The following is a 15,203-nucleotide window of genomic DNA, read 5'->3' on the forward strand; positions in this document are numbered from 1 at the left end:
CCTGGAAACCAGGTAGATGGTAAGCATGAATTATATTGCTAGGCAACGTTGCTTATGGTAAAAATGACCCCTGACTGGCAAATTGCATCTAGACTGACAAGAAGTATGAGTGAGCTACAAATATCTGATGAGGGTGCCATGCTTTGGACTTGCCTGAATGTAGTCCTTTGCAAGGAACCCTAGAAACTATGCCAAGGAATTGCTACAGAAGATGCTGGCTGCTTAGGACATGAGGCTTCTTCTCAGAGTAGCTCCTGCACCTCCTTGATTGTGGATCTCAAGCTTTGCACCTGGAACTGTGTCACATGGAAAGACAAGAGTCACTTGCTTCAACTGTTGCAGGATTCCTGCTGAGAGAAACTTCTTCTGATGCTGCCCTGCTGGCAAGCTGGCAAGAATTGTGGCTTGTGGTAGGATTGTGAGTCTGCATTTTTTTAAAGTTCTTATTTATTTATTTATTTGAGAGAGAGAGAGAGCGCGCGCGAGCATGAGCCGGGTGGAGAGGTGTGGGGTGGGCAGAGGTAGAGGAAGAAGCAGATTCCCTGCTGAGCAGGGAGCCTGACCCTGGGATCATGACCAGAGCCGAAGGTAGACACTTGACTGCTTAACTGACTAAACCACTCAGGTGCCCCATGAGTTTGCATATTTAATTGAATTTCACAAGATCTCTGGTGGGCACTGACATACACCTTATTCCATTTAATACTTACTACAACTTTGTGAGGTAAGAATTTCTATTCCCCTGCTACAGAGGAGAAAAGATAGGCTCAGAAATGTTCAATAATCTGTAATAAATTCACAGAACCAGTGGTGAGGAATAAAGGCAGGATCTTAACCCAGGTCTTCCAGGCTCCAAAACTGAATTCTTTCCCTCGGAATATATTCCCTCCCCTGACAATGCAGAATATCAGAAAAGGAGACTGGGAAGGGGTGCAAACTGTGTGGGGTGTTACATGCCAACCTAAGAGCTAAGGACTTGTTTCTACAGATGTGGGAAGCATTACAAAATTCTAAGGAGGGAAATGATAGGTCAGATTTGAATTTTTATGAAGAAGCAAAAGAGTACCTGTTTCAAGTGGGAGGCAGACCTAAAGAGGCTCCTAAATCTTCTCTATCTCTTGACATTTTGCAAACAGATCCTCAATACATCGCAAAAGATACTAATATCAAAATCTCACACTTGATCACAGAAATGAAACTGCACCAAAATTTAAAGAAATCTGGGAGACTTGATACATATTAGCACAAAATGTGCTATTTCAAACTTAACTTGACCCCATATCACAGTGAATAAAAGCTAAAATATATCCCATAACTATCTACATAAGACATCAGGAGCAAGAAAAGTGCTCAATTCACAAGTCATTGCAAAGATAAAAGTGTTTTTACTACAGAAATAATTTTTTTCTGGTATTTTGAAAAACATAAAACCTCTTAGAACAAAAGATGTATTATAATCACAGCTCTACTGAAAGTGTATCTGTTGAAAACCTGAAACTTTGATATGATCTACTTCCCCAGAGAACTTTCAAAATAAAATAGATATCATTTTTTTTCCAAGGCAGTTTTTAGGTAAAAACCTGTCAAAGCTCAGAAAAAGAGTGAAATGATTTCTTGAATTTTCTCTCATCTTAAAATAACATGAACAGTAACACATTTATAATTAATTAAAATTTGTTAGTTATTTTTAATGCATCTTAACCACAAGCCTTAGGGACAAACAAAATACACAATGTTAATCAATGCTATTGACTGATGATGCTTATTCAAAACTTAAACACGTAGAAAAGAAAATGAAATGCCCCTTAACTTTAAAATCAACCATTAATCATTGACAATAATAATGGTAATAACATAGAACTTTTACAGGTTGGATTATAAACAAATGGACATTAAGAATCTTAGAATAACATCAAGTATTTAAAGCTCAAATTATGGCTACTAAAATCTAGATAAATTGAGCTGATGATATCCAACTGGTAGATGACAAATCCTACAAACCAAGCTTTATATTTCATTACCATTATGTACTTAGTAAAATTAGACCCATAAAGGTATCTTCATTTTTTTTCCCCAAAAGTTTATACAATGTTACCAACAATCCAATTTATGCCTGTACTCTTTTTTCACCTCTGTTCTTTTTCATAGACAAGCGACTGCATTCATAGTAGTTATTTTCAGACTACAATTATAGATGGTCTGTCAAGTAGACCAACTGGTTGGATACTCTGACATCTCTTATGTTTCCATAAAGTCTATTCTACTTGTTTCCTTCTAGAGTTTCTAAGGTCTCCCTAACTGCTGAGCTGACACTCAGCTCTGCTGCTGCAGGTGGAATGAGGAGGGCCTGTCTAGAGACCTTGGGAGACCTCTCAAGTGGGACTGAGAATCAAAATCTTTTATGTTTGAGTCTGTTTGGCCAACTAATATAACTCAAGTCAGGCATGAATTTATTTCTAGGAGATGCAACAAATTCCAAACCTGATGATCATTTAGCTGTTTCAATAAAGTAAATTTTGTCATTATTGTTACTTGATATTAGGGCTTATTAGTCTCAACAGGAGCATGATGAAAAACTATGTATGTTCAGACAATTTTTTTTAAGAGAGGAAGAGGGGATGAGGGGGCAGAGGGAGAGGGAGAGAGAATCTCAAACAGGCTCCCAGCTGAGTGTGGAGCCCAATATGGGGCTCAATCTGATGACACGAAGATCATGACCTGAGTTAGATACTTAATGGACTGAACTGGTGCCCATGTGCCCCTGTTCAGACAATTTTCATACAAATACTCTGAACTGGTAAAAGTGTAAACTAGAGAATTTTATGGTAAGGAAATAAAGTATTATTTATTTTCAGATATCCAAAACAAATGGCTAAGATCATGTTCCTAAATTAAGAAAAAAAGACTGCTATAACTAGCAGATTTCATGCACCTTGATTCTAATAGGTATTAAAAGCCATTAATGAGTCTTTTTTTTTTTTGAGGTTTTATTTATTTATTCATGAGAGAGAGAGAGAGAGAGAGAGAGAGGCAGAGACACAGGCAGAAAGAGAAGCAGGCTCCACGCAAGGAGCCCGATGTGGGACTTGATCCCGGGTCTCCAGGATCATGCCCTGGGCCAAAGGCAGGCGCTAAACTGCTGAGCCACCCAGGGAACCCCCCATTAATGAGTCTTAATAGATTATAGAAATAAGGTGCAGAGGACTGTTTAATTTGCTTGCCAAGAATTTTTTTCATTAAAAAAAGGAACATGGATTAGTCTTGCACTACCCAAAGCATCATGAATCACAGAACCCAAGGTACAACTTTACATGGTTCATTAATCATAGAATTTTCTGCTGGTAGGACTCCTAGAGTTGTATCTAATCTAACCTCCTCATTTTTACTGATGAGGAAACTAAGGCCTAGAAAATTAACGTCACTTATTCCCAGAAAATAAGGCTAACCAGTAAGCAGATCTTAACTCTGCTCCATCCTCTTACTAGAGGAGTGCCCAGTACAGATAAATCAACCTATCTCAAAGTGCCCTCCTGTAAAAGATGCTTACAATTAGTTGATTTCGATTATAGAACACACAAGCCTCTTTTGGTTTTGTTTTCTATTTAACATGCACAAAAGATGTCCTAACTACCTACATAAAACAGATATCTGAGGGAGAAATGAGAAGACCCGCTGAGTTTAATGTAAAAAGTCAACATGAAATCCTTGTACAGATACTGGAGGATGCTTGTTTTTCCAACAAACATGAGGCATGCTGCCTGAGAGTGAAATCTCCTCCTAAGGATTTCTCTGCATTGTTCAAGAGGCATACACTTGCCAGACACACAGGTCTGATAGGAAAAGGCTTTCAGGTAAGCCTTGCTTAAATGAGGCAAGGGCTAAATCAACTCCATGTTTATTTTATTAGAAAGAATAGGGAGGAAAACAGGGTCATTTCCCTGGCACAGCTAAAAAATCGCGTCCTGAATCAAAAAGACTTGACACACTAAACTAGATAATTTGCTAATTTGCTAAGAAGACCACTAAGCAAAGGGGAGGGGAAGGAATCTATAAAACCAATTAAAAGGAACTTGTCAAGCTTTTACTATTATATGTATGACAGCTTTTAACTGTTTTGACAAGTTTGGAAAATTGGCCTTGTTATGTCTACTTAAGAAGAAACACAAATAGGAAGCATCATAAAATTTTAAGCAGGGAAGTGATTGGTCAGGTTTGAATTTTGACAAAGAAGAGGAAGAAGTCCAACAAGAGTGCCTATTTAGAGTGAGAGTTAGGCCTAAGTAAGCTCCTAAACCTTCTCCATCACCAAGATTCTGTCTCTTGACATGTCTAAGATGACTCATTATGTCTACTTAAGAAGCAGCTGAAGGGATATAGACAAGGTTTTCCTAGCTACTAAGTGGTGAGGCTGCGGTTCAAACCCAAGGTTCCATTCTCCCACTCCTGCTTTACACCACACAGCCTCCAGATGGTCACGGTTAGGGAGCATGAAATTGTTCCTCTAGGTGTACCTATAAGCCCTTCTAGTTCTTAATTCCAATGATTAGAAAAAGAATGGACACAAAACAGAAGATATAGTTCCTGCATGGGAAGAATTGTTACAGGTAACAATTTTTTATATCATCATCCTTTTCCAAAGAAACACAGATACCAGCCAGTAATGGATAAGCATATCCTTTATGGTGAGCAGTACCAGGAAATAGTGCTACACTGTATTTAACTTGCTCTTCCTGTGACTTCTAGGTCACCTCATTGTTGTAAAGGCATGCATGTTTCAGCAACTTCATGTGAGAATTCAACCAAAGCCTAAAATAGACTGAGAGGAGAAGTTTCCAGGTTTTACTACAACACAAAGTGGAATCCTATGGATATTTCAGGTTACAGTGGGTCTGTCACACAGTGCATACTGTGCAGCAACTTCAGCTCTTAGGTAATCTGATCCGGGACATTCTCTCTTCTGCAGATTTAGTCACCTCATCTCTTACCCAAAATAATCATTCGGAGGTGTTCCACTCACTATCTCCCCACTTATACTAGGGTAACTTTCCATGATCTCATCTACCTGGGGCACTGCCAGGAATTAGAAAGTAAGCAAGAGAGACTGGTGGAAGGCCAAAATAAACACCCTACTGTTTATTCAATTCAACCCAGGAAGAATTTATTGAGTACACTATTCATCAGGCACTGTGGCCTGATGCTGGGGCTGATGGTGACGATGCTAGGGCTAATAATAAGAATAATAATTATAGTGGTAGCCATCATATACTGAATGCCCAGCACGTGCCAGGCACTGCTATAAATACTTAAATTCATTTGATCCTCTGAATAACCCTACGTAGTAGCTCCTATTGTCATCTATATTTTTGTAACAGGGAAATTGAGGAATGGAGTGGTTAAGTAGCTTGCCCAGAGTCACAGCTAATAAATGGTGGATGCAAACCAGACAGTCTGGCTTCTGAGTCTATACCACTAGTGGCTCCCCTACACTGCACTCTAAATATGAGTGGGGATAAGGGACACAGGTCAATAAGACTATTCCAACACCTGGTGCCTATAGCCCAATTGGGAAGACAGGCAAATAAACCTTTGAGGAGCACATAAACCAACCGAGAATTAAGGGAAGGCTCCTGGCTGTAGATGGCCTATCAGATGAAACTAGGAAGGAGCTAATCAGAAGGAGACAGGGAGTATGGGGTACATTCCAGGGGAGAGAGTAGCTCTGTACAGGCAGAAGTTTGGCATTCATTGAGATAAGGAACACCGAAAGAGGAGCAGGTTTCAGATATGGAGAAAGATCTATCCTCAAAGAAGTCTCAGGCACCCATCTTGGAGGAAACACATCTAATGAAGAAATCTAACTTCTTTCTTTAAGGATTGTTAACAACAATGAGGTTTTGATCTGTCTTTCCAACCGATGAGTGATTAGAAGCTGAAAATTCAGAGGAAAGGCTTTGTGCCCAGGAAACAAGTAGGAGGGAGAGAGAAGGTGGAAAAAATAAAGAAAAGAGACAGACACCTTGGGAATACAAAGAATATACCAAAGGGCCCTTCCCATCTCAAATGAGTAATCACAGCACACTGTAAGAATGGGTTATAAGATGAACCTAATCACCCAGAAAAGGTTAATCTGTGCTCTGTATGCTCTGTTTTAGTAAGTAGGGAAATAAGAAATGGATTTTAGAGAGGGACTAAGAGAAAGAGTTCAAACAAAAAGTTGTGTTGCAAGAGCTTCTATGATTTAGAAGATTCACTTAATGTGGGGAAAAAACCTCATTCACCATCATGATGGATAAAACATGCAACAGAGTCCATGTCTCTTTACAGAAGAGACATGCTTCGGTGATCAACACAGGCTTTCACCAAGGTAAGTCATCCTCCCTCAAAGCCAGCATGCTATGTTCCCCTTTGTCACCTTTAGAAGACCTAACTGCTCTATAATTGTTGGAGAGCTTTATGGTTGATTTTGTTCAAAGTGACATTAAGCTGGCTCTCATTTGAAGGCCATATATTGCTCCCCTGATAATTACTTCAAAAATTCTAATAGAAAAAAAGAAAACCATTGCCAGGCACAGAATGAATCAGTGTAAAATACATTCCTTACCTGTCTCTTATTATGACTTCACCGCAGGACTGGCAATAAAATGTGCAACATTCTTGGGCTTGTGAGCTCTGATTAAACATTGAAACCAGTTCTAAAGAGAAATCAATGAAATAGCAAATCTTAGAGGTGTGGGACAAATATATTAACATACTTAAAGAGTTTAACAGCCACAATAAATTACTATCAATAAACACTGTTTACAATCCACCCAGAAGTACACATTTAATTAGCATTATCTGATGACTCAACTAGAAGCAAATATTATGACGTGCTCTCAAAACAACATATTTTGCTAAGTGTTTCAGAGCTAGGTATTGTCCTAGATTATCCCTGTTACATACCACTGAGTTATTTCACTCATTCCATAAATACCAACGTTAAGGATGGGAGAAAGATAGTAATTACTTTCACATCAAGCTAACTACAAGGGGCCTGGCTTCACCATCCTCAGCTTTCCTCTGCTCTGTCTTAGGTACAGTTTTTCATCAGTGTGATTGCTGCTCTTATCTCTTAAATTTAAGTCTAATTTGATTTAAATTACATACAAACAGAAAGAATCTCGAAATTGGTCTTTATTGGGCAGGTTCCTGGGAATGCAATGGTTTCTAAGAATTCAATCTTCCAAGAGCAAAACTCAATTTGGATTAAAGCTGTGGAAAAATGCATATTTCCCACATTATGTGAAGTGTAGCATTCCCTTAGTTTCCATTATATCATTCATGAAGAAAGGAAACTTTCATTTCCCCCCCCCAAAAAAAAACCCAAAACAAAAACCCACACACAAAAATATCAGTCTGTATATATAAAAAAAAAAAAAGTAATGAGGTCATACTCATTTCAAGCAATTTGAACTTGGTTCGTGTCACTTTGTATTTATGTTAAGATTTTAAAAACTGATGGTAGAAAATTTAAGCCTTGGCAATTAAAAATTCATCCTTTTAATTTCTAGGGGTCTCTGCCAACCCCTGTAGCACTAAGGTGAAGTAAACAGTATTCTTTAATTTTGAGCAGATAATAAGTAGACCTGGTAAGTCAACCAAAACAGTCTCTTCAGAACCAATAAACAAATTTTCAGTGAAACACTCCCCCCTACTGGTCACACAGCATGATCCACTGGCTTAGGTTCAAGACAGAACTTCCTGACAAGGTGGCAGTGTGAGAGAGCACTGCCACCTGGGGACGAATCTAATGCTTGTGCTGCCATCAGATTTCATTGTAGTCAGTTTCATGTCAAGGGTCCAGCCTGATCTGACCTATGTTAAACTCAGGGGAGCGTAAAACAATATGTTTACTGTAGTCCTTGAAAGAACATTTATAGTTGCAAAGTCAACTTTTTAAAAACCTCAAGACACAATTGAATGTGCTAAAAATGTCGTCACTTCTACACTACATTTTGACTCCAGTCAACATTAGTATGCATCTATCTGGTATTTATTCATTCAGCAAATATCTATTCATCACCTATTATGTGGAAAGCTATTAAGTACTGAGATCTATTTTGCATACTCTTTTCATGCACTGCAGAGCAGGGTTATGAAAGTCTTCCTTTTCAGATATTTGAGTAAAATGTTTTAAAAATGTAAAGCCACAGCAGACCAATCGAATGCAAGCAATATGCAAACCAACATTCAGCAGTCAACTTTTACCATCCTATAATTACAGCGAAATAATAATGCTTGCTGACTTAAATTTCTTTTAATAGTTCAAGTTTTGCTATTTATTAACAACCTTTACCCAAGTTGGGTAGGCGACAAATCAATTGTTTCTCTAGAAGGCCTTCATACCTCCTTAGTATGGGACCTAAAATCACAAATCTAGAAAACTAGCAGACCTGAAAAATACACCAGTGTGGCTTTTGTGCCTATCTTTGCCCAGTTTCCACAGCTGGTGTATTTCCCATCTTGGTGACCCCATTCTTCTTTCCATGGTTATTATACTAGTCATTCTTAGCATGTGGATACGTCACTTAAGCTCCATGAAATTTCAGTTCCCTATGCCTTGTTCCTAAATACAAATCTTTCCAACTCAAAACTAGCTATTCACTAATTTAGGACTTGGGCAAAAATCACTCTCCAATGAAAAAGCAGCACAAGACTCAAGGGAATGTGCCACATCTCCTAAATGGCTCTTCAGAACAATCCTGCTGACTCCACCTTGAGTCTCCAAGCAGCTCAAATGAAAGCCTAAGTAGAGACGAGGCAGGAATGAAGTCTCAATGTGCAGCTGAAAGAATCATAACCCTTCCTTGACAAGGAGCATCTTGTAGGTCTGTTACAGTCTGCTTCCCCTTTCACATAATTTTTAATCCTCTGAAGCCTATTACTTACATGGGAAAAGAGGCATTGAGCCAATAATTTTATTAAATAAGTTATTCTGAGAAACATTTCTACCATCTTACTGAATCAATATGACAATAACAAAATACTAAAAATATAACAGCATAGCAATAATCAAAATCATATTATGCATCAAACTCAATTTCAGAATCTATATATGCTGTTTCACCTGGAAATGTCTCTAAATGGATGGGATCATTTCCATCATTCAGTTCTTTGGTCAGATATCATCCGTCCTCAGAGGGGCCTTCCTTGAGCACCTTTTACCCTAGTCACTCCCTATCCCATTACTCTGCTATACTTTGACCATAGCACTTTTCTCTGTATCCAAATAACTTATTGGTTCATTATGTTTCCACCCATGAGAATGTAAGCTCCTTAAAGGCAGAGGCTTTCCTAGCGTGTTCATTTCTGTATCCCTAGCACCTAGATCAAAGCCTAGCTTACAGTGTAAAGCAAAGTTTGTTGAATGGATGAGTTTCTATGCAATGCTTTAAAATCCACCAGGTCATGCACAACTGCCATCTGATTTAATCTTCCTATCAACTCAGGAAGCTATGTAATTTTAAAATTAAAGAAACAAAGCAAGGGTTATATGGGAAAACTCTGGACCTTCAGCTAATTTTGCTGAACCTAAAACTGCTCTAAAAATTAAAATATATTAGGAAAAAAAAAAGCACATTAACCACACCCTCCCCCCAATCATGGAACAAAGCTTCAGAAAGGTTAAGTGGCATGCTCAACTGCACAGCTAATAACTCTGGCACAGTTGACAAAGAACCTTTTGACCAGCTCTTTCCATGCTTCTGCTAAACAGGCTTTTTCACCTGGGAAAAGGTCAACTTTTCAAAAGAAAAATCATCTTTGATTTACAGCGGAAAACTAAATGCAGGAACGAAACAGGAGGCTGGGATCACTCACTGGCGTTGGATTCTGCTCGCACCTGCAGACGCAGGTGCAGTCCATCTCCAGGGACATACCGCAGCCCACCACAGGAGGACGGCACAAGCCTGACCTCTGCTGGAAGCTGGAGCTCTGTGCAGCCTTCTGGGGTCTTCACCTGGAGTGAGGATGGCGTTATAGAAATATCCATGGACACACCTCCTTCTTTAGGCTCCCTGGTAATTAAAAACAAAACATAAAAAATTACTTCTCCTTGATGGAAACCAAGTGATAAAACAGAGAAAAAAGGCCAAGGACCTAACTGTTCCTCTTCAATAAATGTTCTAAAGTTACTGTCCTAAAAAAAAAGTGAATGAATCATAAAGGAAATCATCCTATACTAAATTTAGATCAGGTCAGAGAGTACTTTTCCCTGTCACTGTAACATGAAAGTTCTAGAACATAATTTTATTCTTGCCTTTTTTAATGGTAATTTAAATGTGAGTTTCCCTCGTTGCTAATAATGATCTTGAGCCTCAGTTCTCTATCCTTTTTTTATTTATTTTATTTTTTCCCCAGTTCTCTATCCTAACGCATCCTGCAGCTACTCCAACCTGGACCTACCTGGGGTTGCTCTCAGAGTCATTCTGCTCACATAGACCACCTCTCATTTCCTAACGCCCCCTATTTTCTCCCACAAGTTTCCCCACAAGGTTTCTTCGAACCAGCACAATCCAATGCTGACCTGTTGTACATCATGCATTTGTTCTCCCAGAGATCCCCTGTTCTCTAAAATATTTTGGTGAGAGGACACAAGGCAGCATAAGATAGTGGCATATCTGTCTTTGCATCTCTTGATCCTAGCGTGGTTTGTACATTCATTCTCTCTCTCTCTCTCTCTCATTCACTCAATACAGCTTTTTAAAATTCTGTAATGTGCCAGGTACTGGGACTACCATTAACAAGGTATCTCCTCTGCCCCTCATCCCAAGTAGGGCATGGGCAAGTAAACAGGAATGATTAAGGGAGTATTATAAAAAACAACCATGCACTGGCAGGGATAGGGCTGGCAGCAGCAGGCCACACTGGTAGGGAATGGGCAGCCCAGCACCCCCGGGACAGGTTCTTCATGATCCAAAATCATAGGACCACCATCTTCACAGATGCCAAGGAGTAGAGCACCATGTTCAAGCTGAAGCATATCCTTGAGGGCATCCTCAAGTGGCCACCTGATGAGCAGCAGCTGTACAGGGATGACCAGCTTCTTTATGATGGCAAGACACTGGGATAGTGTGGCTTCACCAGTTGGATGTTATGGCCACAGGCCCTGGACACTGTGGGCCTGGGCCTCTGAGAAGCTCTCTCTACTCCCTTTCCACCAGATGAATGGTTCAAAGCCCTGTGCATAGAGCCCTTCTCCAGCCTTCCTGAGCCATCATGAAGCCACAGGACTCAAGAAGCAGTGCCAATGAATAAGCAGTGCAGTGGGAGGCCCTGGGCCCACCCCTAGTGCCCTATCCCCTCTAAAAGAGATTTGGGTGTCAAAAACAACAACAACATTGTACTTATTAATGATAAACATAGAGTACTATGGAAACACATGGAGGGCTACAGTGACTATCACAGGTCAAGCATTGTTATTTGAACAATGAATGATGAGTGAGTGAAATATTCTTGCTTCTGAGACTAGCATTACAACGATGCTGCATTTAACTTACAATAAAGTACTGTCATTTGATATACAGGATTTTGATAAGGATACCAGGATTACATGAAACAAAAGATACAGGAGAAAGAAACTTCTTGTCAATTTTAACAATTTTTTTTTCAATTTTAAAAATTGAAAAAAATCGGGCAGCCCGAGTGGCTCAGTGGTTTAGCACCGCCTTCGGCCCAGGCTGTGGTCCTGGAGACCCGGGATGGAGTCCCACATTGGGCTCCCTGCATGGAAACTGCTTCTCCCTCTGCCTGTGTCTCTGCCTCTCTCTCTCTCTCTCTGTCTCTTATGAATAAATAAATAAAATCTAAAAAAATAATAATAAAATAAAACAATCTAGTGATGTATGAATACCAGATATAAAAGGACTAGTCCAATTCACTACAAATAGAAATCACTTGGTAAAGGCAATCGAGAATAAAACACAGTCCATTCCCTGTCCATCAGGCGCTGAAAAGTACAACAGCAGATATAGACCTATAGAAATGATCCTCAGGGATCCCTGGGTGGCACAGCGGTTTGGCGCCTGCCTTTGGCCCAGGGCGTGATCCTGGAGACCCAGGATCGAATCCCACGTCGGGCTCCCGGTGCATGGAGCCTGCTTCTCCCTCTGCCTGTGTCTCTGCCTCATTCTCTCTCTCTCTCTGTGACTATCACAAATAAATAAAAATTAAAAAAAAAATTAAAAAAAAAATAGAAATGATCCTCATATGAAGCTAGAATATGCCTAGAATTCTAACAGAGGTGCCAAGCACTCTGCCTTTTAAGTGTAGACAGCAGGGGCGGGCCATTAACTCCACATCACCTACGTACAAAAGTCAGGCCATCTACTTGAGTATTATCTAAGTACAGAGATCATACCATGTGTTCAGCTGTCAATCTTGATTAGGCCTCTTAATTTGCTTTAGAAGATCCTAAGACTATTTTCTGGTTAGTTCTTTTTCAAACCATATGGACTTGTACTTAATTGGCAAGAACCTGAGTCTTTTCCAAGGAATATATCCTTAAACTCTTGAGTCAAAAGTCTAGTTCTTTTTTTTAGAGAGAGATTGTGCACGCGCAAGAGAGCATGAGTGGGGGAAGGGGAGGGGCAGAGGGAAAGAGAAACAGAATCCTAAGCAGGCTCTATGTTCAGTGTGAAGCTCAATATGGGGCTTGATCTCATGATCCTAAGAACATGACCTGAGCTGAAATTAAGAGTAAGATGCTTAATGGACTGAGCCACCCAGGCACTCAGAGTCAATAGTTTTAAGAACTGATATTTAAGAAATAATAGTCCTCTAAAGCAGAGGTCAGAAGGACCAAATGGTATATATTTCTGGTTTTGCAGGCCATTTATGGTCTGTTGCATATTATACTATGTATTTTATTTTTAATAATGCTTTAAATAATGTAAAATCCATTCTCATAAGTTGTACCAAAACAAGGCACAGGTTAAATTTGCACATGGGATATAGTTTGCTGAACATTTCTCTAAAGATAAATAATTTGTCCATTTTGCTGCTCAGAGATTTTCAAACTGGATTGTGCCACTGGCACTAGAAGTACCTTAAGGGACATCACTACATTTCTACGCCTCACCCCACCCTATCTCTGGCTTACCACTCTTCTTCCCCTTCATGAAAAATTCAGCCAATTTGAGTGGAGTAAGATAGGCATCAATGCAAGTGTGGGAAAACCACAGTGGCCTGGAGATGTGGAAAACCCAGAAGAGTTAGGAAGGAGGGCATCCACCAGGACAGCCACCCTACAGGGATGTCAGATCTCAAGAGGAAGGAAGAGAAACCTAAGTGGGGGAGGGGGGGTGGGCAACTCAGTATGGGGTTTCCAAGCCTGCCCTAGACGGCTCAGGCTGCTATAACAAAACACCAGAGACTAGGTGGCTTAACATACATTTCTTACAGTTCTGATGGCTGAGAAGTAAAAGTTCAAGGTACCTAGAGATTTGGTCCTTGTTGAAAGCCCTCTACTTGGCTGGCAGATGGCCACTTCCTCCTTATAACTTCACATGGCAAAGAGAAGCAGCTTTGGTATTTCCTTTTATAAGGTCACTAATCCCATTATGGTGGCAAAGAGAAGCAGCTTTGGTATTTCCTCTATAAGGGCACTAATCCCATCATGGTGGCTCCACACTGAAGACCTCATCTAAATCTAATTATCTCCCAAAGGTTCCATATCTCCTAATACCATCATATTGGGGATTAGGGCTTCAACATATGAAATTTTGAGGAAACACACAAAAATGCATTCCGTAACAGAATCCAAACAAATGAGGAAGGTGTCAACACTGAGGGGAGGTAGGGGAAGAATCAAAGGATGCCAGCATAAGATTAATTACATAGATGGGAACTGACCAAATAAATGTATGTCATGAGAATAATGAAAGCCAGGATTCTCACTGTGGGAGAACAGAGTTATAAAGTGGGAAAGGGAAAAAATCAGAATGGATCCTATGGTAATGGACTAGAATTGAAAATATCTGTGTGGAGTCATGGTTTTCAACGTATATAAAGAGATATAGTACTACAGATGTGTATATGTGTATGTGTGTAGATGTATAATATACAAACACACATACACATGCATACATTCATACACAAACATTATGCATATGCCACATACACACTCTAGTTTTGTCTACTAGGGCCTGGAAAAAGTGACAGGTCAATAGTAATGATACTTTATGCTCAGATTTTGGTTTCTAAAGGTCATTTTCCAGTTTTATTCTTAAAATTTTTTTTAAAGGTTTATTTATCTGAGAGAGAGAAAGTATGCTACAAGTGGGGGGAGGGGCAGAGGGAAAGAATCTCAAGCAGACCATGCATTGAGCCTGAGTCCAACATGGGACCCAATCTCATGACTCTGACATCATGACCTGAGCCGAAATCAAGAGTTGGATGCTCAATCAAATCTGCCATCCAGGCACCCTAGTGATTTTCCACTTTAAAACAAATGGACATACACAAAATGATGTTCCTTGAAAAAATAACTACATCCAAGGATGGAACAGGAAAAGAATGAGATGAGACTGGAACATGTTGCTGTGCAAACAAAGAAAAAAACTAAAGAATAATAGGAACATATTTAAAAAGATCACATTACAAAAGAATAATAGAAACATATTAAAATCATCTTGAAGGGACTCCCCCTGGCCACATCTGGTATAAATTTGAGCAAAAAAAGTAACCCAATGAATAGATGATGATCTTGGGTCCATACTGATGTAAATGAATGAATTAAAAAAAAAAAGTGTGATAAGGAACATTGAGCATTTATACATAGTCTCAAAGGGCATCTCCAATTGATACTTATTGATTATACAGTGTCTTGCCCGACTGAATCAGTAAGAGTAGGAAGAGTTGGAACTGGCTATTTCACTGAGCAAATCTGAGATATCAGAAGCATGAAGAACTCTCATTTTGTCACCTTGCAGTATTCTTCCTAAATACTGAAGCTCTTTACAGTGTATATCAAAACTACCCATGAGCATGGGAATACAAGAGGTCTGAGATTCCTATACATGTGACAAAATTTTTTTGTTTTTTTAACTCCACCTCAGATTTGTATTTTTTCTTCCCTGTAAAAGTAGTAACCCAGTCAGACGACTTCACCTAGGACCCCATTATGCTGTGCATTTACTGTGAGCTTTTGCCTGCCTGTGCTTTTA

At 39.5% G+C, this 15,203-nt stretch overlaps 1 protein-coding gene, 1 long non-coding RNA gene and 1 pseudogene across 12 annotated transcripts in view; 2 read left to right on the forward strand and 1 right to left on the reverse strand.

Annotated features, from left to right (window-relative positions):
* UBE3D (ubiquitin protein ligase E3D) overlaps positions 1 to 15,203 on the reverse strand; it is a 209,398-nt gene that overhangs the window by 188,298 nt on the left and 5,897 nt on the right. For 10 of the 11 annotated variants that reach the window (XR_005367965.1, XR_005367967.1, XR_005367966.1 and 7 more), the window contains exons 2-3: positions 9,859 to 10,055; positions 6,602 to 6,692 (exon numbers count right to left, since the gene is read on the reverse strand). Coding sequence is in view for 8 of the 11 variants with exons in the window: in XM_038554624.1 (XP_038410552.1) it covers positions 6,602 to 6,692; positions 9,859 to 10,055 (288 nt within the window). In the remaining 3 variants the exon portion in view is untranslated. Of the gene's footprint in view, positions 1 to 6,601; positions 6,693 to 9,858; positions 10,056 to 15,203 lie in introns of those variants that run through there. The other variant, XM_038554628.1, reaches the window with a different exon arrangement.
* On the forward strand, positions 50 to 10,538 carry LOC119874207. The gene is made up of 4 exons (XR_005367969.1): positions 50 to 418; positions 4,744 to 4,930; positions 5,873 to 6,364; positions 9,755 to 10,538. It is a non-coding gene; the product is annotated as an uncharacterized LOC119874207 (long non-coding RNA).
* Positions 10,828 to 11,346, forward strand: LOC100686277 (annotated as a pseudogene).

This window comes from Canis lupus, chromosome 12, assembly GCF_011100685.1.
Source record: "Canis lupus familiaris isolate Mischka breed German Shepherd chromosome 12, alternate assembly UU_Cfam_GSD_1.0, whole genome shotgun sequence".
NCBI lineage: Eukaryota > Metazoa > Chordata > Mammalia > Carnivora > Canidae > Canis > Canis lupus.